Source organism: Trematomus bernacchii, unplaced genomic scaffold, assembly GCF_902827165.1.
Source record: "Trematomus bernacchii unplaced genomic scaffold, fTreBer1.1, whole genome shotgun sequence".
Taxonomy (NCBI): domain Eukaryota; kingdom Metazoa; phylum Chordata; class Actinopteri; order Perciformes; family Nototheniidae; genus Trematomus; species Trematomus bernacchii.
This window is the reverse complement of record NW_022988043.1, coordinates 18,466,620-18,487,772: the sequence shown is the minus strand read 5'-3', so window position 1 is coordinate 18,487,772 and position 21,153 is coordinate 18,466,620. Positions and strand designations below refer to the sequence as shown.

General features: G+C 44.2%; 1 protein-coding gene across 2 annotated transcripts in view; it reads right to left on the bottom strand.

Moving 5' to 3' along the window:
- Positions 1–21,153, bottom strand: part of bmp2k (BMP2 inducible kinase) — a 73,873-nt gene that overhangs the window by 25,182 nt on the left and 27,538 nt on the right. For both annotated transcript variants that reach the window (XM_034118446.1, XM_034118447.1), the window contains exons 3-6: positions 17,593–17,698; positions 15,599–15,741; positions 13,428–13,549; positions 10,371–10,452 (exon numbers count right to left, since the gene is read on the bottom strand). In XM_034118446.1, the coding sequence (XP_033974337.1) occupies positions 10,371–10,452; positions 13,428–13,549; positions 15,599–15,741; positions 17,593–17,698 (453 nt within the window). The remainder of the gene's footprint in view (positions 1–10,370; positions 10,453–13,427; positions 13,550–15,598; positions 15,742–17,592; positions 17,699–21,153) is intronic.

Sequence of the window (21,153 nt, the reverse complement as noted above, 5' to 3'; positions counted from 1 at the left end):
TTTCTCTGAGTCTCTCTCTCTGAGTCTCTCTCTGAGTCTCTCTCTCTGAGTCTCTGAGTCTCTCTCTCTCTGAGTCTCTCTCTCTGAGTCTCTCTCTCTGAGTCTCTCTCTGAGTCTCTCTCTCTCTCTGAGTCTCTCTCTCTCTCTGAGTCTCTGAGTCTCTCTCTCTGAGTCTCTCTCTCTCTCTCTCTGAGTCTCTCTGAGTCTCTCTGTCTCTCTCTGAGTCTCAGAGTCTCTCTCTCTGAGTCTCAGAGTCTCTTCTCAGAGTCTCTCTCAGAGTCTCAGAGACTCTCTCTCTGAGTCTCAGAGTCTCAGAGTCTCTCTCTCTGAGTCTCAGAGTCTCTCTCTCGAGTCTCTGAGCCTAGAGTCTCTCTCTTGAGTCTTCTCTGAGTCTTGAGTCTCAGAGTCTCTCTCTCTGAGTCTCTGAGTCTCAGAGTCTCTCTCTCTGAGCTCTGAGTCTCTCTGAGTCTGAGTCTCTCTCTCTGAGTCTCAGAGTCTCAGAGTCTCTCTCTCTGAGTCTCTGAGTCTCAGAGTCTCTCTCTCTGAGTCTCTCTCTGAGTCTCTGAGTCTCAGAGTCTCTCTCTCTGAGTCTCTGAGTCTCAGAGTCTCTCTCTCTGAGTCTCAGAGTCTCAGAGTCTCTCTCTCTGAGTCTCTCTCTGAGTCTCAGAGTCTCTCTCAGAGTCTCAGAGTCTCTCTCTCTGAGTCTCTCTCTCTGAGTCTCTGAGTCTCAGAGCTCTCTCTCTCTGAGTCTCTGAGTCTCTCTCTCTCTTTCTCTGAGTCTCTCTCTCTGAGTCTCTCTCTGAGTCTCTCTCTCTGAGTCTCTGAGTCTCTCTCTCTCTGAGTCTCTCTCTCTGAGTCTCTCTCTCTGAGTCTCTCTCTGAGTCTCTCTCTCTCTCTCTGAGTCTCTCTCTCTCTCTGAGTCTCTGAGTCTCTCTCTCTGAGTCTCTCTCTCTCTCTCTCTGAGTCTCTCTGAGTCTCTCTGTCTCTCTCTGAGTCTCAGAGTCTCTCTCTCTGAGTCTCAGAGTCTCTCTCTCCAGAGTCTCTCTCAGAGTCTCAGAGACTCTCTCTCTGAGTCTCAGAGTCTCAGAGTCTCTCTCTCTGAGTCTCAGAGTCTCTCTCTCTGAGTCTCTGAGTCTCAGAGTCTCTCTCTCTGAGTCTCTCTCTGAGTCTCTGAGTCTCAGAGTCTCTCTCTCTGAGTCTCTGAGTCTCAGAGTCTCTCTCTCTGAGTCTCTGAGTCTCTCTGAGTCTGAGTCTCTCTCTCTGAGTCTCAGAGTCTCAGAGTCTCTCTCTCTGAGTCTCTGAGTCTCAGAGTCTCTCTCTCTGAGTCTCTCTCTGAGTCTCTGAGTCTCAGAGTCTCTCTCTCTGAGTCTCTGAGTCTCAGAGTCTCTCTCTCTGAGTCTCAGAGTCTCAGAGTCTCTCTCTCTGAGTCTCTCTCTCTGAGTCTCAGAGTCTCTCTCAGAGTCTCAGAGTCTCTCTCTCTGAGTCTCTCTCTCTGAGTCTCTGAGTCTCAGAGTCTCTCTCTCTCTGAGTCTCAGAGTCTCTCTCAGAGTCTCAGAGTCTCTCTCAGAGTCTCAGAGTCTCTCTCAGAGTCTCAGAGTCTCTCTCAAAGTCTCTCTCTCTCTGAGTCTCTGAGTCTCAGAGTCTCTCTCTCTCTGAGTCTCAGAGTCTCAGAGTCTCTCTCTCTCTGAGTCTCTGAGTCTCAGAGTCTCTCTCTCTCTGAGTCTCTGAGTCTCAGAGTCTCTCTCTCTGAGTCTCTCTCTCTCTGAGTCTCTGAGTCTCAGAGTCTCTCTCTCTGAGTCTCAGAGTCTCTCTCTCTGAGTCTCTGAGTCTCAGAGTCTCTCTCTGAGTCTCTGAGTCTCTCTCTCTGAGTCTCTGAGTCTCAGAGTCTCTCTCTCTCTCTGAGTCTCTCTCTCTGAGTCTCTGAGTCTCAGAGTCTCTCTCTCTCTGAGTCTCAGAGTCTCTCTCAGAGTCTCAGAGTCTCTCTCAGAGTCTCAGAGTCTCTCTCAAAGTCTCTCTCTCTCTGAGTCTCTGAGTCTCAGAGTCTCTCTCTCTCTGAGTCTCAGAGTCTCTCTCTCTCTGAGTCTCTGAGTCTCAGAGTCTCTCTCTCTGAGTCTCTGAGTCTCTCTCTCTCTGAGTCTCTGAGTCTCAGAGTCTCTCTCTCTGAGTCTCAGAGTCTCTCTCTCTGAGTCTCTGAGTCTCAGAGTCTCTCTCTCGGAGTCTCTGAGTCTCTCTCTCTGAGTCTCTGAGTCTCAGAGTCTCTCTCTCCGAGTCTCTGAGTCTCAGAGTCTCAGAGTCTCTCTCTCTGAGTCTCTCTCTCTGAGTCTCAGAGTCTCTCTCTCTGAGTCTCTGAGTCTCAGAGTCTCTCTCTCTCTGAGTCTCTGAGTCTCAGAGTCTCTCTCTCTCTGAGTCTCTGAGTCTCAGAGTCTCAGAGTCTCTCTCTCTGAGTCTCAGAGTCTCAGAGTCTCTCTCTCTGAGACTCTGAGTCTCAGAGTCTCTCTCTCTGAGTCTCTGAGTCTCAGAGTCTCTCTCTCTGAGTCTCAGAGTCTCTGAGTCTCAGAGTCTCTCTCTCTGAGTCTCAGAGTCTCAGAGTCTCTCTCTCTGAGTCTCAGAGTCTCTCTCTCTGAGTCTCAGAGTCTCTCTCTCTGAGTCTCTGAGTCTCAGAGTCTCTCTCTCTGAGTCTCAGAGTCTCTCTCTCTGAGTCTCTGAGTCTCAGAGTCTCTCTCTCTCTGAGTCTGAGTCTCAGAGTCTCAGAGTCTCTCTCTCTGAGTCTCAGAGTCTCAGAGTCTCTCTCTCTGAGTCTCAGAGTCTCTGAGTCTCAGAGTCACTCTCTCTGAGTCTCGGAGTCTCAGAGACTCTCTCTCTGAGTCTCAGAGTCTCTCTCTCTGAGTCTGAGTCTCAGAGTCTCTCTCTCTGAGTCTCTGAGTCTCAGAGTCTCTCTCTCTGAGTCTCAGAGTCTCTCTCTCTGAGTCTCTGAGTCTCAGAGTCTCTCTCTCTGAGTCTCTGAGTCTCAGAGTCTCTCTCTCTGAGTCTCTGAGACTCTCTCTCTGAGTCTCAGAGACTCTCTCTCTGAGTCTCAGAGTCTCTCTCTCTGAGTCTCAGAGTCTCTGAGTCTCAGAGTCTCTCTCTCTGAGTCTCAGAGTCTCAGAGACTCTCTCTCTGAGTCTCAGAGTCTCTCTCAGAGTCTCTGAGTCTCAGAGTCTCTCTCTCAGAGTCTCAGAGTCTCAGAGACTCTCTCTCTGAGTCTCAGAGTCTCTCTCAGAGTCTCTCTCAGTCTCAGAGTCTCTCTCTCTCTGAGTCTCTCTCTCTCCGAGTCTCTGAGTCTCTCTCTCTCTTTCTCTGAGTCTCTCTCTCTGAGTCTCTCTCTGAGTCTCTCTCTCTCTCTGAGTCTCTGAGTCTCTCTCTCTCTGAGTCTCTCTCTCTGAGTCTCTCTCTGAGTCTCTCTCTATCTGAGTCTCTCTGAGTCTCTCTCTCTCTCCGAGTCTCTCTCTCTCTGAGTCTCTGAGTCTCTCTCTCTGAGTCTCTCTCTCTCTCTCTGAGTCTCTCTGAGTCTCTCTGTCTCTCTCTGAGTCTGTGAGTCTCAGAGTCTCTCTCTCTGAGTCTCAGAGTCTCTCTCTCAGAGTCTCTCTCTCTCAGAGTCTCAGAGTCTCTCTCAGAGTCTCAGAGACTCTCTCTCTGAGTCTCAGAGTCTCAGAGTCTCTCTCTCTGAGTCTCAGAGTCTCTCTCTCTGAGTCTCTGAGTCTCAGAGTCTCTCTCTCAGAGTCTCTGAGTCTCTCTCTCAGAGTCTCTGAGTCTCAGAGTCTCTCTCTCTGAGTCTCTGAGTCTCAGAGTCTCTCTCTCTGAGTCTCTGAGTCTCTCTGAGTCTGAGTCTCTCTCTCTGAGTCTCAGAGTCTCAGAGTCTCTCTCTCTGAGTCTCTGAGTCTCAGAGTCTCTCTCTCTGAGTCTCTGAGTCTCTCTCTGAGTCTCTGAGTCTCAGAGTCTCTCTCTCTGAGTCTCTGAGTCTCAGAGTCTCTCTCTCTGAGTCTCAGAGTCTCAGAGTCTCTCTCTCTGAGTCTCTCTCTCTGAGTCTCAGAGTCTCAGAGTCTCTCTCTCTGAGTCTCTCTCTCTGAGTCTCTGAGTCTCAGAGTCTCTCTCTCTGAGTCTCTCTCTCTGAGTCTCTGAGTCTCAGAGTCTCTCTCTCTGAGTCTCTGAGTCTCAGAGTCTCTCTCTCTCTGAGTCTCAGAGTCTCTCTCAGAGTCTCAGAGTCTCTCTCAGAGTCTCAGAGTCTCTCTCAGAGTCTCAGAGTCTCTCTCAAAGTCTCTCTCTCTCTGAGTCTCTGAGTCTCAGAGTCTCTCTCTCTGAGTCTCTGAGTCTCTCTCTCTCTGAGTCTCAGAGTCTCTCTCTCTGAGTCTCTGAGTCTCAGAGTCTCTCTCTGAGTCTCTGAGTCTCTCTCTCTGAGTCTCTGAGTCTCAGAGTCTCTCTCTGAGTCTCTGAGTCTCAGAGTCTCTCTCTCTCTCTGAGTCTCTGAGTCTCAGAGTCTCTCTCTCGGAGTCTCTGAGTCTCTCTCTCGGAGTCTCTGAGTCTCAGAGTCTCTCTCTCCGAGTCTCTGAGTCTCAGAGTCTCAGAGTCTCTCTCTCTGAGTCTCTCTCTCTGAGTCTCAGAGTCTCTCTCTCAGAGTCTCTGAGTCTCAGAGTCTCTCTCTCTGAGTCTCAGAGTCTCAGAGTCTCTCTCTCTGAGTTTCAGAGTCTCAGAGTCTCTCTCTCAGAGTCTCTGAGTCTCAGAGTCTCTCTCAGAGTCTCTGAGTCTCAGAGTCTCTCTCAGAGTCTCTGAGTCTCAGAGTCTCAGAGTCTCTCTCTCAGAGTCTCAGAGTCTCAGAGACTCTCTCTCAGAGTCTCAGAGACTCTCTCTCTGAGTCTCAGAGTCTCTCTCTCTGAGTCTCAGAGTCTCTCTCTCAGAGTCTCAGAGTCTCAGAGTCTCTCTCAGAGTCTCTCTCCGAGTCTCAGAGTCTCTCTCTCAGAGTCTCTGAGTCTCAGAGTCTCTCTCTCTGAGTCTCAGAGTCTCTCTCTCTGAGTCTCAGAGTCTCAGAGTCTCTCTCTCTGAGTCTCTGAGTCTCAGAGTCTCAGAGTCTCTCTCTCTGAGTCTCTGAGTCTCAGAGTCTCTCTCTCTGAGTCTCTCTCTCTGAGTCTCAGAGTCTCAGAGTCTCTCTCTCTGAGTCTCTCTGAGTCTGAGTCTCTCTCTCTGAGTCTCAGAGTCTCAGAGTCTCTCTCTCTGAGTCTCTGAGTCTCAGAGTCTCTCTCTCTGAGTCTCTGAGTCTCTCTCTGAGTCTCTGAGTCTCAGAGTCTCTCTCTCTGAGTCTCAGAGTCTCTCTCTCTGAGTCTCAGAGTCTCAGAGTCTCTCTCTCTGAGTCTCTCTCTCTGAGTCTCAGAGTCTCAGAGTCTCTCTATCTGAGTCTCTCTCTCTGAGTCTCAGAGTCTCTCTCAGAGTCTCAGAGTCTCTCTCAAAGTCTCAGAGTCTCTCTCTCTCTGAGTCTCTGAGTCTCAGAGTCTCTCTCTCTCTGAGTCTCAGAGTCTCTCTCTCTCTGAGTCTCTGAGTCTCAGAGTCTCAGAGTCTCTCTCTCTGAGTCTCTGAGTCTCTCTCTCTGAGTCTCTGAGTCTCAGTCTCTCTCTGAGTCTCTGAGTCTCTCTCTCTGAGTCTCTCTCTCTGAGTCTCTGAGTCTCAGAGTCTCTCTCTGAGTCTCTGAGTCTCAGAGTCTCTCTCTCTCTGAGTCTCTGAGTCTCAGAGTCTCTCTCTCGGAGTCTCTCTCTCTGAGTCTCTGAGTCTCAGAGTCTCTCTCTCTGATTCTCTGAGTCTCTCTCTCTCCGAGTCTCTGAGTCTCAGAGTCTCAGAGTCTCTCTCTCTGAGTCTCTGAGTCTCTCTCTCTGAGTCTCAGAGTCTCTCTCTCTGAGTCTCTGAGTCTCAGAGTCTCTCTCTCTCTGAGTCTCAGAGTCTCAGAGTCTCTCTCTCTGAGTCTGAGTCTCAGAGTCTCTCTCTCTGAGTCTCAGAGTCTCAGAGTCTCTCTCTCTGAGTCTCTGAGTCTCAGAGTCTCTCTCTCTGAGTCTCTGAGTCTCAGAGTCTCTCTCTCTGAGTCTCAGAGACTCTCTCTCAGAGTCTCTCTCTCTGAGTCTCAGAGTCTCAGAGTCTCTCTCTCTGAGTCTCAGAGTCTCTGAGTCTCAGAGTCTCTCTCTCTGAGTCTCAGAGTCTCAGAGTCTCAGAGTCTCTCTCTCTGAGTTTCTGAGTCTCAGAGTCTCTCTCTCAGAGTCTCTGAGTCTCAGAGTCTCTCTCAGAGTCTCAGAGTCTCTCTCTCAGAGTCTCAGAGTCTCAGAGACTCTCTCTCAGAGTCTCAGAGTCTCAGAGACTCTCTCTCTGAGTCTCAGAGTCTCTCTCTCTGAGTCTCAGAGTCTCTCTCTCAGAGTCTCAGAGTCTCTCTCAGAGTCTCTCTCAGAGTCTCTGAGTCTCTCTCTGAGTCTCAGAGTCTCTCTCAGAGTCTCAGAGTCTCTCTCAGAGTCTCAGAGTCTCTCTCAGAGTCTCAGAGTCTCTCTCTCTCTGAGTCTCTCTCTCTCCGAGTCTCTCTCTGAGTCTCTCTCTCTCTTTCTCTGAGTCTCTCTCTCTGAGTCTCTCTCTGAGTCTCTCTCTCTCTCTGAGTCTCTCTCTCTGAGTCTCTCTCTCTGAGTCTCTGAGTCTCTCTCTCTCTGAGTCTCTCTCTCTGAGTCTCTGAGTCTCTCTCTCTCTGAGTCTCTCTCTTTGAGTCTCTCTGAGTCTCTCTCTCTGAGTCTCTCTCTCTCTCTCTCTCTGAGTCTCTCTCTCTGAGTCTCTCTGAGTCTCTCTCTCTCTGAGTCTCTCTCTGAGTCTCTCTGTCTCTCTCTGAGTCTGTGAGTCTCAGAGTCTCTCTCTCTGAGTCTCAGAGTCTCTCTCTCAGAGTCTCTCTCTCTGAGTCTCAGAGTCTCTCTCAGAGTCTCAGAGACTCTCTCTCTGAGTCTCAGAGTCTCAGAGTCTCTCTCTCTGAGTCTCAGAGTCTCTCTCTCTGAGTCTCTGAGTCTCAGAGTCTCAGAGTCTCTCTCTCAGAGTCTCTGAGTCTCAGAGTCTCAGAGTCTCTCTCTGAGTATCAGAGTCTCAGAGACTCTCTCTCTGAGTCTCAGAGTCTCTCTGAGTCTCAGAGTCTCTCTCTCTCTGAGTCTCAGAGTCTCAGAGTCTCTCTCTCTGAGTCTCAGAGTCTCTCTCTCTGAGTCTCAGAGTCTCTCTCTCAGAGTCTCTGAGTCTCAGAGTCTCAGAGTCTCAGAGTCTCAGAGTCTCAGAGTCTCTCTCTCTCTCTCTCTCTCTGAGTCTCTCTCTCTCTGAGTCTCTCTGAGTCTCTCTCTCTCTCTGAGTCTCTCTCTGAGTCTCTCTGTCTCTCTCTGAGTCTGTGAGTCTCAGAGTCTCTCTCTCTGAGTCTCAGAGTCTCTCTCTCAGAGTCTCTCTCTCTGAGTCTCAGAGTCTCTCTCAGAGTCTCAGAGACTCTCTCTCTGAGTTTCAGAGTCTCAGAGTCTCTCTCTCTGAGTCTCAGAGTCTCTCTCTCTGAGTCTCTGAGTCTCAGAGTCTCAGAGTCTCTCTCTCAGAGTCTCTGAGTCTCAGAGTCTCTCTCTGAGTATCAGAGTCTCAGAGACTCTCTCTCTGAGTCTCAGAGTCTCTCTGAGTCTCAGAGTCTCTCTCTCTGAGTCTCAGAGTCTCAGAGTCTCTCTCTCTGAGTCTCAGAGTCTCTCTCTCTGAGTCTCAGAGTCTCTCTCTCAGAGTCTCAGAGTCTCAGAGTCTCAGAGTCTCAGAGTCTCAGAGTCTCAGAGTCTCAGAGTCTCTCTCTCAGAGTCTCAGAGTCTCTCTCTCAGAGTCTCTCTCTCAGAGTCTCTGAGTCTCTCTCTCAGAGTCTCAGAGTCAGTCTCAGAGACTCTCTCTCTCTGAGACTCTCTCTCTGAGACAGTCTCAGAGACTCTCTCAGAGTCTCTCTCTCAGAGACTCTCTCAGAGACTCTCTCTCTGAGTCTCAGAGTCTCTCTCTCTGAGTCTCAGAGTCTCTCTCTCTGAGTCTCAGAGTCTCAGAGTCTCTCTCTCTGAGTCTCTGAGTCTCAGAGTCTCACTCTCTGAGTCTCTGAGTCTCAGAGTCTCTCTCTCTGAGTCTCAGAGTCTCTCTCTCAGAGTCTCTGAGTCTCAGAGTCTCTCTCTCTGAGTCTCAGAGTCTCTCTCTCAGAGTCTCTGAGTCTCAGAGTCTCTCTCTCAGAGTCTCAGAGTTTCAGAGTCTCTCTCTCAGAGTCTCAGAGACTCTCTCTCTGAGTCTCAGAGTCTCTCTCTCAGAGTCTCTCTCTCAGAGTCTCTCTCAGAGTCTCTCTCTCAGAGACTCTCTCAGAGTCTCTCTCTCAGAGACTCTCTCAGAGTCTCTCTCTCAGAGACTCTCTCAGAGTCTCTCTCTCAGAGACTCTCTCAGAGACTCTCTCTCAGAGTCTCTCTCTCAGAGACTCTCTCAGAGACTCTCTCTCAGAGTCTCTCTCTCAGAGACTCTCTCAGAGAGTCTCTCAGAGTCTCTCTCTCAGAGACTCTCTCTCTGAGACAGTCTCAGAGTCTCTCTCTCTCTCTCTGGAAAGAGCTCTCTCTCTCTCTCTGGAAAGAGCTCTCTCTCTCTCTCTGGAAAGAGCTCTCTCTCTCTCTGGAAAGAGCTCTCTCTCTCTCTCTCTCTCTGGAAAGAGCTCTCTCTCTCTCTCTCTCTCTGGAAAGAGCTCTCTCTCTCTCTCTCTCTCTGGAAAGAGCTCTCTCTCTCTCTCTGGAAAGAGCTCTCTCTCTCTCTCTCTCTGGAAAGAGCTCTCCCTCTCCTTATTGTTGAAACAGCTACTAATCTCCGTTAGCTCCGAGCTAGCACCAAATGCTAACAACAACAACCCCGTAACTCTCTATCTCTCTCTCTCACAAGATGCGCTCGTGCCACACACACACAGACGCTCCTCCTTGACGATGACCGCTTGCATAAAAAAAAAATAATAAACACATTTAAAAAGTGGGGGGGACACAAATGGGATTTTGAAAAGTGGGGGGGACATGTCCCCCCTGTCCCCAGTGGAAATTACGCCCATGACCACAGCTTTTGTCGATTCATCTCATATTTGACTATTACTGCCGATAGGTGGCGGTGAAGGACTGGTTTAGGTGGCTTACAGGTAAAACCTATTTAAAGCAACAATTGATACAGAGATGTGCATTTGATGGCGATTACAATTAAGGATGCATCCATTTATCTGCTAAATATCCGTATTGGCAAATAGGCACCATGTTTAAATACTGTGTGTGTTTTTCAAATTGGTGAAGATGATCCTCATTTGCATATTTTTTGGGCACATTTTTGTTGCTCTGTTGTTTTGTATACGTTTTGTGCTAGCTATGACGTAAGAGGTTAAAGGGTGTTCATTTTCAATTAAGACTGATTATTAGTAATGAAAATCTATTTTCATTGAGTAGGTAGTTTATATTGCAGCACAAAAAACAGAAACTGAATAGCATCATGTATAATGGCAATAATATATTTCATTTATACTGGGAAAAGAGGGAGACCTCCTTCAGTGAAACTTTGTCTAACAGCTTTGCTGGATTCATTTTGTTTTTGTCTGGGAAGATCTTGTCTGTTTTGGTGAAGCAGGTTCATTTGTATACTAGTCTGCACTGGTTTGCAGATAGTGAGCTAATATGTAAATTGATGCTGGTAAATATAAAAGAAGCAATATGTATGCTTCTCAATAAAAACATCTGGATAAGGTAAGCCCAGGTAGAGCATGCACTGCATGTGCCCAGGCCGCCTCCTCACCATGACTTTGCTGTATAATGTGTCTCCCCCCCATTTACAGTGCATCTAATAAAAGATAAAAAGGGCAAGCCAAGTACAAACATTTTGTATGCATAAAGTGTCGCATCAAAAGCCAGTTCTTTACGCGCTTGCCGTTTTAACTCCCTGGGTGCATCAATTTTGCAAAATGGCTGCTGTCCAAGCTCTTGTTCCTGCCTCTCTACATCGCTCCTCCAGGAAAGAGCCTATTTAACACAAGCTCATCAAGGTCCTAAACTGTGCCTCATTATCTCAAACGGAGGGAAAATGGTAGACGACTGGCAGCAGGGGAGAGAGGAATAGGATGAGGCGGAGTGTTGCGAGTTATGTTGCTCAATGTTTTATGAGGGAAAAACACTGTTGGAGAGCTGGTGAAGGCAAACAGCCCGGGGCGAGAGGAGTGAGAGGCAGACAGAGAGGAGGAACCTGTCGGGGCAGAGTGACGCACAAGTCACTGCCAGGACAAACCAGCCCTGCAGGGGGCTTAACACGCACACACACACACACACACACACAGACCTTACCCATATATCAGCCTTAGTGGTGATGGCTTTGCCTGCATACACGTTAATCATCTCTGGCGCCCGGTATGAAAGCGTTGTGTACCTTTGAGACAAAAACAACAGGAAGCAGTCAGTGATATATTTTCTAAAGTGTAGTTCTGGGTACTTGTTTTTCCTTTATTATATATATAATAATAATATGTTCTGTCTTTCAGTCTCAAACAACTCCTGAGGGAAATACTTTTCTCTGAAAATGGTAAAGGTTCGACTTTCTTTACGCCCCTGTCACACTGTCCCGAAATTGACACCAGATGGACACACAAATATGGAATTGTGAATTTCGCACGAAGATGCCCCTGAAGTTGGTCAACAGCCAAGCAACAGCCGAAGCAAGTACGATGCCTACAGAAGGCCACACGATGGCACCCGAACCACACACGGAAATATGGTCGTAGACTTTACTGATGATTTAGAATGTATCCAGACTCAACGTAAGAGCTTGTGCCTCTTCGGGGGGTGCTAACATTTAAACATACACTTAAGTCTTTACTTTCTCCGTCTTTATATGTAGATTAGAAGATATTACTTATCTCCGTCATGTTGTTTCCATAGCAACAACAACTTCCTGTCAACAGCGTAAACTCGCCTTCAAAATAAAAGCATCTAAATAAAACAGGAAGTTAACCTAAATTACATTTAAGACATACAACTGCAACGAAAGTAACAAAAACAATGTAATATCCTTTTCAGTTTCACAGAACACAAATTGGGTTATTTACATAATATGTTTACATGATTTTGTTGTGCAATAAATGCAATCTCGATGTCATCGTACTATAATACGATGGCTACACGACGGCATTGCGAGGGCTTCACGTTGTCGTGTTGCCTTCCTAAGACAATCGGGCAGCTTCTTGTTTCCTTCGTATTGTCTTCGTGAGGCGAAAAATGCCCGATGGCACCGATGATCACACAAAGTAAAGACGGAGATGACACGATTTGACAAGATGCCCTGACGAGTGCCTTACAAAGGGCAAAATGGACACACAAATTGAACACGAAAATGAACCTTCATAAGGTCCTTCGGCAATTTTTTGGCATGCCAAAGATTTTGCCACCGCTCACGAAGTTGCTGCCGGAGCCTGAGAAACTCCACCGGCGGTCATACGATGGCTTAAGATGCCCTCACGAATGGCCCGATGTTGTTACGATCAGAGCCGAATTTGAACATTTCCTTTATCGTGTGTCCATCTGGTGTCAATTTCGGGACAGTGTGACAGGGGCTTAACCAGCTGGTCTCCAACTGTTTCTGGCTGCTGTTTGGTGATGAGCAGGTTGTGTACAGGTATTTTGTGGCTTTAATAGAGCTCTTTTTGTTAAAAGAAAAATAGCTGCCAGCTGTGGCAGATTGAGGTGATATTTCTCTGAAGGTTCATCACTACGGCTCACTTTATTTGCATTATTCAGCTATTGTATTTTTGACTGCCATTTTGGTAACAAGCCATGTGACCGTGATGTAGTTTGTTTATAGCATCACGTTAGATTTGTATTTCTGCCTATATCATTTACGCTTCAAAAATCATATAGCGGGGATAATAGTGGGATATTATCCTGCTTAACAAAACGTGTTAAATATCATAAACGCATGCAGGCCACGAAGCTTATATTCTGCAATATGCTGAAATCCAATGGGAATATCCCATAGCTTTTTCCGATTGAGCCCTTGAGTGCTAACTTCTGGGTTGGTCTACAAAAATTAGGAATCACTGTAAAACTCTATGGAGGAGTGTTTACAATTTGGTTTTGCTTGCTTTACTTAAAGAGTATTTCTTTAACCACCACCTAATACACTTTTCATGATGTCACACGTGTGCTTTTGTTTTCTTGCACAGAATAAAATAACCAGAATGCTGTAGCAAACGTTGCCTAGTTCACCTTCTGGTGTAACAGAGAGCCAAACAAATACTGCTTCTCTTTTCAGCGTCATTCTGATAATAATCATAACAGCTGATTGTGTTTGGAATAAGCCCAGGTGGGTCACACTAGTTCATTGGACTGATGGATTATGTGTGAACAGTGTCATGGTGAGAGAGAGTTTACACACGGTCATGTGCTGCTGATAAGCAACACTCACTGCACTTTATAGCAGCTATAAATGTGGGAAAGTTAGCAGGCAGAATGGACTGCAGTGATTTGACACATATCACACACTTCAACTGCAAAGCTAAAGTGTAGGGGTTGAGACCTGCATTTACCGCCTTACAATACCCAATCATCTGCAACGGGTCCACCACACAGTCATTGTTTGCAGCGGCCCATTTACGTTTGGTTTACTTGCAGAAAGAGTATATGCTAGTTTAGCTCTGTTATGGGGAACACAGTTATTCTGATCTGCTCCCAGTGGGCTCTGCAAGCACTCATTTGCCTTGTGGACACAAACAGACCTTGGAGTGCGGCAGGTTGAGTGCCACGCTGTATTTGCCAGCATTCTGGCAACAAGCCAGGTTTGAGTAAAGTGCGCAGGTGGAATTGTTGGCCTGCAATGAACAACATCATGGGACTACCTTGTTAAGATCAAGGTAACAGAACCCTCAAACAAATCAACCAGTTGCTGGCATGCTGCCTCATTCAAACTCTTGATGCCTTTTTTTTTTACTGGATGGCACCATAACTCTGTTAAACCAGCAGAAATATTATAAGAAATGTCCATCCCACAATTCATGCTGTACTATGTAACACCCTGGAGGGAACTTAGGGATTTTAGCATTTGCAGACCATTAACAAGTTAAAAAACCTATATTACACACTACAGGAAAATGTTCACATGAAAGAATTGCAGGTTAACTCCTTACATTTTTAAAACTAGTCCTGTGTTGCTAAAGGCCCATTTTACTGTATGCTGGTGTTTTAAAGTTATATTGTTTTGACATTCATTTGCACACCACTTTTACAAATATAACAATGTTGTTGCAGCAGCCAGAACATAGAGGTGTCAGGTATATGCATTAAAGTTTTACCGACTACTGTATTGATATCACATGCAGAACATGTAATTCACTGACGAGAAATCAAACCTACTTCTTAATCTCGTCCTCAACGGCGGTCACTCCTTCTTTATGCGGCAGTAAAATCTTGTGGGTGGAACTGCCGAAGTCACACAGCACGTAATTTCCCTGGTCGTTCAGCAGGATGTTTTCGACCTAGTGAGAGGAACACACAGAGGTTTAGGGTTACAATGTAAAGAAAAAAACATGAAAAGTCAGTCAGTGTTTATGTGTAGTGATAGATGCAGTTAAATGTAACTTGGTCTCAAATGGCTCGTTTGAACACAGTGTCTTAACCAATGACGGAGCTGCTTTCCCAGCTCAGAGAGTAAATGTTTCTTCTGTCCCTATTCTTCTTATGTTGTCCTGCTCCTTTTTTAATTGATCTACGTAAGAAAAACGTAAATGTAGAAATGTAATCTATTACAACAAAAGAGGACATTTCAGTATTTAATGTTATTCATTTGTTATTAGCCGTTCATGAGTAGAACTGGTCTGAAATGTCTCAAAATCATATAAACTGCGACTCTGAAATCATTTGTGGCAGGTGAACCAACAACCAAGGTAAGAGGTAATCCCCAGCTCCATTATACTGAGAAGGAAATCAATTGTAAAAACGTGCATATCGCACTCAACTGATTTAATACATAGTGATGAAGTACTGAGGCAAAACCTCATTACTGTAACTCTGCCTTGTTATAGTCTGGTAATAGCTGCTCTGTGGCCTGGTAGACAGAAGGACATTTTCAATAACAGATTCTGAAAGCAGATTTGTTCAGTTGCGTTTCTTTTTGGCCTCAGCTATTAGAAAATACGGACCACAGCTAAGATATTCCTAGCCTGACCATCAACATAATTACAAAAGACAATGTGTCTGACGACGAATGACTCAGTAAATGCTAAAACAACACAAAGGCTGGTTGAGGAAACAATGGAAAGTTGCAAAGAATGAAGAAGTCAAAGATTGTTGTGAAAATGAAACTAGGCAGGATCTGTGGCACAGAAAAAGAAAAGAGACTAAAAAAAAGAGTATCGAGAAACATATTTCAAACTGAACTATTGAAAGCAACAGTGTCTCCATGCTGTTGGCAGCTCGGGGTTAAGGGCCTTTTTCTGCACTCTCACTTCCCCTGGCGATGCATGACAGGGCCTCCGTGGTCTTTTGTGTCCCTCAGTGTTACGTAAGCCATGTAGGCTGAACAGACAGATACAGACAGCGAACAGAGGACAGGCCTGTGAAGCTGAAGGGACCCCACTGTTTAGAGGCTTGTCCAACTGGACAGAGTACAGCGGCCCACTGACGGGGCACTGAGGAGAATTCAACTAGGGTGGGAACCTACCCTAGGCCTCCAAGCATCCGCAAAATTAGGGTCAATTTGGCTTGGAGGCACCCTTGATTTGAAAATCTACTCTACAAATCAAGTTAGCTGAAAGTTAGTGAGGAATTTCAAGATGTACCAGCTATTGTGGCCTGTACAAAGAGCCAGTTTGGGGTAGGAGAAAGAGGAAAAGGAGTGGGATGAGCTACAGACACGAGGGTGTACGACACGGGGAAGTAAGGGGGCAAGCTGGCAAAGGAAGCGAGGGACAGAAGAGGAAGCTTAGGAGGTATAGTGAAGTGAAACTAAAGCCTTCTATCGACTGCTGATCGAGCAGATTTACAACATTTCAGTTTATAAACAGCATCTGACATTGCATTTAATAAATAAGGTTTAAGGTTGCCTCTTGATTTTGTTGACATTTTGAAAATGAATTGCTTAAGATTTGTTGCAGAGTCTAACACTAAGGGTCTTAATAAGTTTAGAGTATTGAGACAACTTTTTTTACATTTGCTCATTTTCAGGATTTCTGTTGTTAACTGGGATTTTAGTCTTCGCATTTACAGGCACAAAAACCGACATAAACACATTACAATAAAAACAATTATTAGTAAGAAATCCAGGGGAACTTCCACATAAAAGTCATGGGTTTTTGGAGTGGGAGAGAAAAATGTACAAAAACCTTTAAAACGCACTACAAGAAAGGGAAAAAACCTTAAAAGCATAATAGGGCATCTTTAAGGAGGTTTTTGTTGAGGACGTTTTTAAGTGACACATTTTGCTTTTAGTCCTCCCCGAACATTTTTGTCCACCGATTCTGATCCTACTACCAGGAATATTGTGTTTTGTCCTATTCAAGACGGGGGGGGATTAATGTTCTCCTCACCTTCAGGTCTCTGTGGATGACGGGCGTCTTGCATTGGTGGAGGCGGGCCACGGCCTCACAGGTGTCGCAGAAGATGTGGAGGACCTCGGCCTCAGTGAAGCCCACATTCAGCCGCTGGTTCATCTGCTTCACTACCTGGCCCGCTGCAGCAGAGGGGTGGAGGGACAGCTTTAGCTAGGGTCATCAGTTCAGGCTTGGAAACCAAATACCACCCAGCATGTTCGATGTTTATACAAAAACACAATTTTCCAACTGGCATGGTTGCATTTGTCCTCTGTATGCTTCCATGCATACTCAAGATGACCCGATTGAAACTTACATTTACAAGATGGTGATGGGAAATTTAAATGAATAAAGACATAGCACAGGATATGTGGGAATACATGTACAGAAGCACATCTACTTAGCATCTCCAGTACATGGAGGGAATTTTAAAGGATCACAAAACAAAAATGGGCATGACAAACTCAAATGAATGCTGGAGAAATCACAGTTAAGTGGTAACATTTGTTAAAAAAAAAAAAAAAAACATTGTCTATGTCTTCAAACAAATATATTTATTAAAAAGATGGAGTTCTGCCATTCTTTCATCTTTCTTTTTCTATTAATTGGTTCTCTTTCTTTCATATTTTGTGGAAAACATAGTAAGCTAAAGGGTGAATATGTTTGTATAAGTTGCTGAAATTGAAATAAAAACTAAGAATTTATTTTTTACTAAACGCTCAGTTAGGTTTGCTATAATCAGTTTAAATCTCCTGAAGCAACACTTTTTTCCACTTCCACTAGACGGCTATGAGAAGGACAAACTTTTGAATCCATTTCTAAGTAAACTGAATATGTCGCCATGTATGGGCTGCATCTATCTCATAATTCAGAAAACTTGTTCTATGAGGGTAGAAACTGGTCAGAAATGTTAGACCAATAAAAAAGCTCAAAGCCACTTTAACTACATACATAATTAATAACCTTGTAGATATTCGTTGAATTCTAGAATCTTTCTATCGAAGTTGGCATCATTTTGGAAAGTATTGCTGTAACCCTCAAATGTAGTAAATAAAATATAAAGACAATTCTCTTTTATATCTATGGTTTGCGAAACATATATACAACTTAAATTTGCCAAATAAATTGAAAATAGTCCTCTTTATTTGTCCCAAAATAATCGTTACTAACCCTACCTTAAATACAAATCAGAATGCAGATATCATAAACAGAAACTTTAATGAAGAGGAATTCAATTGAGAATAAAACCAGGTGATTAGGCCTGTCGCGATAATCAATAAATTGACTTATCGTACGATAAATAAAAATGGACTCGATAACTTTTCTGAGCTCGATAAATTGCCGTTTACATGCGTGTTTGTCTACATAAGGATGTGACCAGAATTTTAGCCCGGCACGCTGTGAGGGGCGGGGCTCACACACAGCTAGGGATGCTCCGATCGATCGGTCACCGATCGAGATCTGCCGATACTCACTCTCTACCGATCGATCGGTGCTCTCTAAACATGCCGATCGCGAGGGCCGATCGCGAGGGCCGATCTCATGACGTAAAATACATGACACTTTTCTCTGTACGCGGCAAAACAAGCTCGCCAAAATGGCTTCACCGGTCTGGCATTATTTTAAGGTGTCCGAAAAAGACAGTAAAATAGCAGTATGCAACGTGTGTGTGAAGCAGAAATCCTGCAGCTCCACCCGCTGTGACGGACCGGTGTGAGCAGAGCGAAACACACAAGAGTTAGACCTAACACACTTAGCTATTTTATCTACCTCTGGAACAAGCTAAACTAGTTATAAATATGTTTATTCTTCACTGTCGTATTATTATATATTATCATTATGTCAGTGGTCTAAAATGGTATTACAATGGTGCCGACAATATTATCGTTTATCGCAATAATTTCCGGGAAAATTTACCGTCCAACAAAATTAATTATCGTGACAGGCCTACAGGTGATCATATCATGGTTTAAGAAACCATGGGGCTGTACCTTTACAGTATTCCATGAGGATCAGGAGCTCCCAGACGCTGTCCGACACCGCGTTGATGGTGGAGTCCAGGTAGCCCACAATGTTCTTGTGACCTGACAGCTCCTTCTACATAAGAGATGAAAAAAAATTGAACTGATTAGGACAGAAAGACACACGAGTAATAATGAAAAAGATGAAGCTCTTTAGATCAAGAATGTCATTGTTAAGGACATAGCTTCAACTGCACAAGCCTAAAGAAAACACAGGGTAATTATGTAGACGACTACAAGGGAATATGTGGATTGACTACACACACCTTTGCTTCTTTCAAAAGCAAGTGCAAGTGCTATTGAGTGTTAGTGTTCAAAATTAGGAGTGTTGCTCTGCTGTTTATTCATGCTTTTTAAGGGGACTAAGCACTAACAAATGTTAACCTCATAAACGAGGAGAGAAAAGTCAATCATGTGTGATAAGTTACAGAACCAAAAGAAACCAATAATAATAATACATAAACATTCCAAACACCAAGATGGGAAAGGAAAACACCACAATGTCCAACACCGACTTAAATACCTAAATGTTGCCCTACAAACAAGCAACTTCTGAGTCCTGAAGGCACTTGTATCTACATACTGGTTGTGCTATGTATGAGCAGTAGGAATGGAAGTCGTTTTCATTTGAACGAGAACAGAATGAATATTTCTTTTTTTTAATGTAAAAATAAATAAATTAACAATTATTTAGTACCCATCCCTAATGAGCAGTGTCAAGCTATGAAAACCACATTCAAATTTGCAACTGACCATAGGAAAGACTGCTTGTGATCTCTTTCTCCGATAAAGTAAAAACATTTAATCAATTTAAGTCTTATTGCTCTACTCCTTCATGTTCTTACGCCATGCTACGCTCCACTAATCTAAACTTGATTAATTTGCTGGATTAAATCATGACAGTGTTTGTGGTTGTTGGTTGTTAAACACCAGCATGAGAGCAGAGATTTGCTGTGTGTTGTGGAAACCGCCACACCTAAGGCGACGTCCCAACAGGCTAGAACTGTGTCAATGAGTAAGGTCAGCTGTGTGGGTTAGTATTATAAAGCTGATGAGGCAAGTGAACAGACACAAAGCCGGCCAAACAGCTCAGTTCACTGACACACAGTGGTCAAACGTTCATGAAGAGACATATGCCGTTGTCCAAGTCGTGCATGTCTGCTAGGTTAACCTGTTAGGCTCGAAAATGACATTCCCAGAACAAATGACCATATCTTCCCTTCTAAAAGGGTTAAATTAATAATATTTTTTCTCAAAGTAATGATAAACCTGTGAGTTGGATGTAGAAAAGTCAGAACAATATAGATGTTTTTTATTTTAAAGAAAATTCAGATTGAACATAGTAAAAAACTGTAAATTATAGTGTCCGTCCAAAAATTATTTTTTACTTATAGTGAAAACTACCCTTGGATGATGGTAAGGTAGACTAAAAGCTTTCGGAATCCAAAGTACAACATATAATAAGTACCCTGTATCAAGATTGATGCAAAACAAGTGACATTTGACCTATTTAGAGAGGTTTAGCCAAAAAAACTCCACCTCTGAGGTGATTTGGGTGGAAATGTTTTTTTTTCCATATCTCTGGCCCCCCTTTGTCGATTTTGATGGTTGACACCTCTTTCTGACCGTTAGAGCCAATAGAATCGAAGGGGGATTCCCCCACACACACTCGTTGTAAAACAAAAAGGTGGGGGCTTTGCGCATGTCATTTTGCATTAGAGTGAAGCTATCTCTAGCTTTGACATCTGGAAACGGAAAAGCAGGTTTATTGCTTATGGATTATCAGAAATCATTTCAAAGGGACACAGACACATTGGATTAACCTATGGATTAACTTCAGCAGCGTTTTTATCGTTTTAATGCCATTGAAGACCACTTTGGAGCAGACTACAGAGACAAGGTAACCATGTCAGCATTTTTAGCTACCTAGCGCCACATGTTTTGATGTCTGTTTTTGTTTATAACGTCGTATAATTGAGTGATAATGAGGGTACCCTTCGATTCTGTGTCACCTCACGATGTCATGGATGTGGAGAAGAGATAAATAAGGTTTTGTGAGTGATTTTCGGTGCAGTAAGGTGTTAGCATTTTTCGCTTGTTGCTAATTCAGAGGCTCAGTGTTAGCATTGTGGGGTTTTTTTGAAAAAAAAAAAAAAAAATGATCAGTTAGATGAGTTTCTTCCCGTTACATGGATATAAAACATTCATAGTTTATTCAATGAACATGCCCTCAGACACTGTTTCCTGCAAGATGTTGCGGCAGTGCCCCGGTACCGGGGTCTCTCGGGCTTAACAGGTTAAAGGAGACATTAAAAATATCTTCGCTTTGAATGACCTAAAACACACCTAGAATTGTCTGCTGTACTGATGCAAGTGCAAGCTCTGTGTAATACAAAAGTATTTGTCAATGTACTTGTACTACAAGCACACAGCCAAAGGGCTTTAGCTCTTGTCAGACTGGAAATGAAACAGGATGGTTTAGGAAGGTGGAATGAAGCAATTTATATGCACCTGGCTTTATGGGAGCATGCGTCTTTATGAGGGATTTTTGTCCTACTTTAAACAGGAATTAAGGTCCTTAAATTAAATATGTGAAACCGACAATGCCCTCGTGAAATGTTCACATAATGAGCAAAGTGTCTTTCAGTGCAAATTAAACCCTTTTTGCACTAAAGTTGGGAGAAATCTTTGTTTTCCAGCCACGGAAGGATTAAAGGGGCCCCATTATGTATTTTTGGGTTTTCCCTTTCCTGCCGTTTGTAATATATAGGTTTTTGTGCATGTAAATGGTCTGCAAAGGCTAAATTCCCTCCAGAGGGAGTTTCTCTCCCACACACCCCCTGCCTGAAACACATAATTTGTAGTCCTTTGTTTTCTTCCGTAACATAGTGACATCACTAGGTAACACTCACACTTCTATTTGCTTGCGCTACAACACATTGTAGGTGACAGGCTACAGTGCGGGATAGTACCTACAGTGCCTGTAGCCATCAGGCTGCACAACCAAGGGTTAACCCTGTGACCCATCAATAACCTGCACTGAACATTAATAATATTTGCACTGTATGCACATACAACTTATACCTGCTCTGGTACCTGCATCATAAAAGTATATATATTTAACATATTTGTATATATGTACATTCACCAGATCATAGTTTAACTCCAGTTTAACTTGAATTATTTGTTATTTCTATTAATACTGTTAATACATGTTTATTCTTATTTGATTTCTTACTTTTTATTTGACTTTTATTCGTTGAATTCCCGTGTATATTCCATGTGTAAAATCTTTGCTTCTTCTTATTTTGCTGGCTTGACACGTGAATTTCCTATGGGGATTATTAAAGGTCCATCTAATCTTTTCTAACCAATCAGAGCAGACTGGGCTCTGGTTTCAGACAGAGGGTGAAAAGAGGCAGTATGAGAAAAATAAAGATCTATTCGAACACTAAAGCTGGGAAACATGTCACAGTAATGACACAAAATACAATTATGAAATCTGAAAATTTGCATAATAGGGCCCCTTTA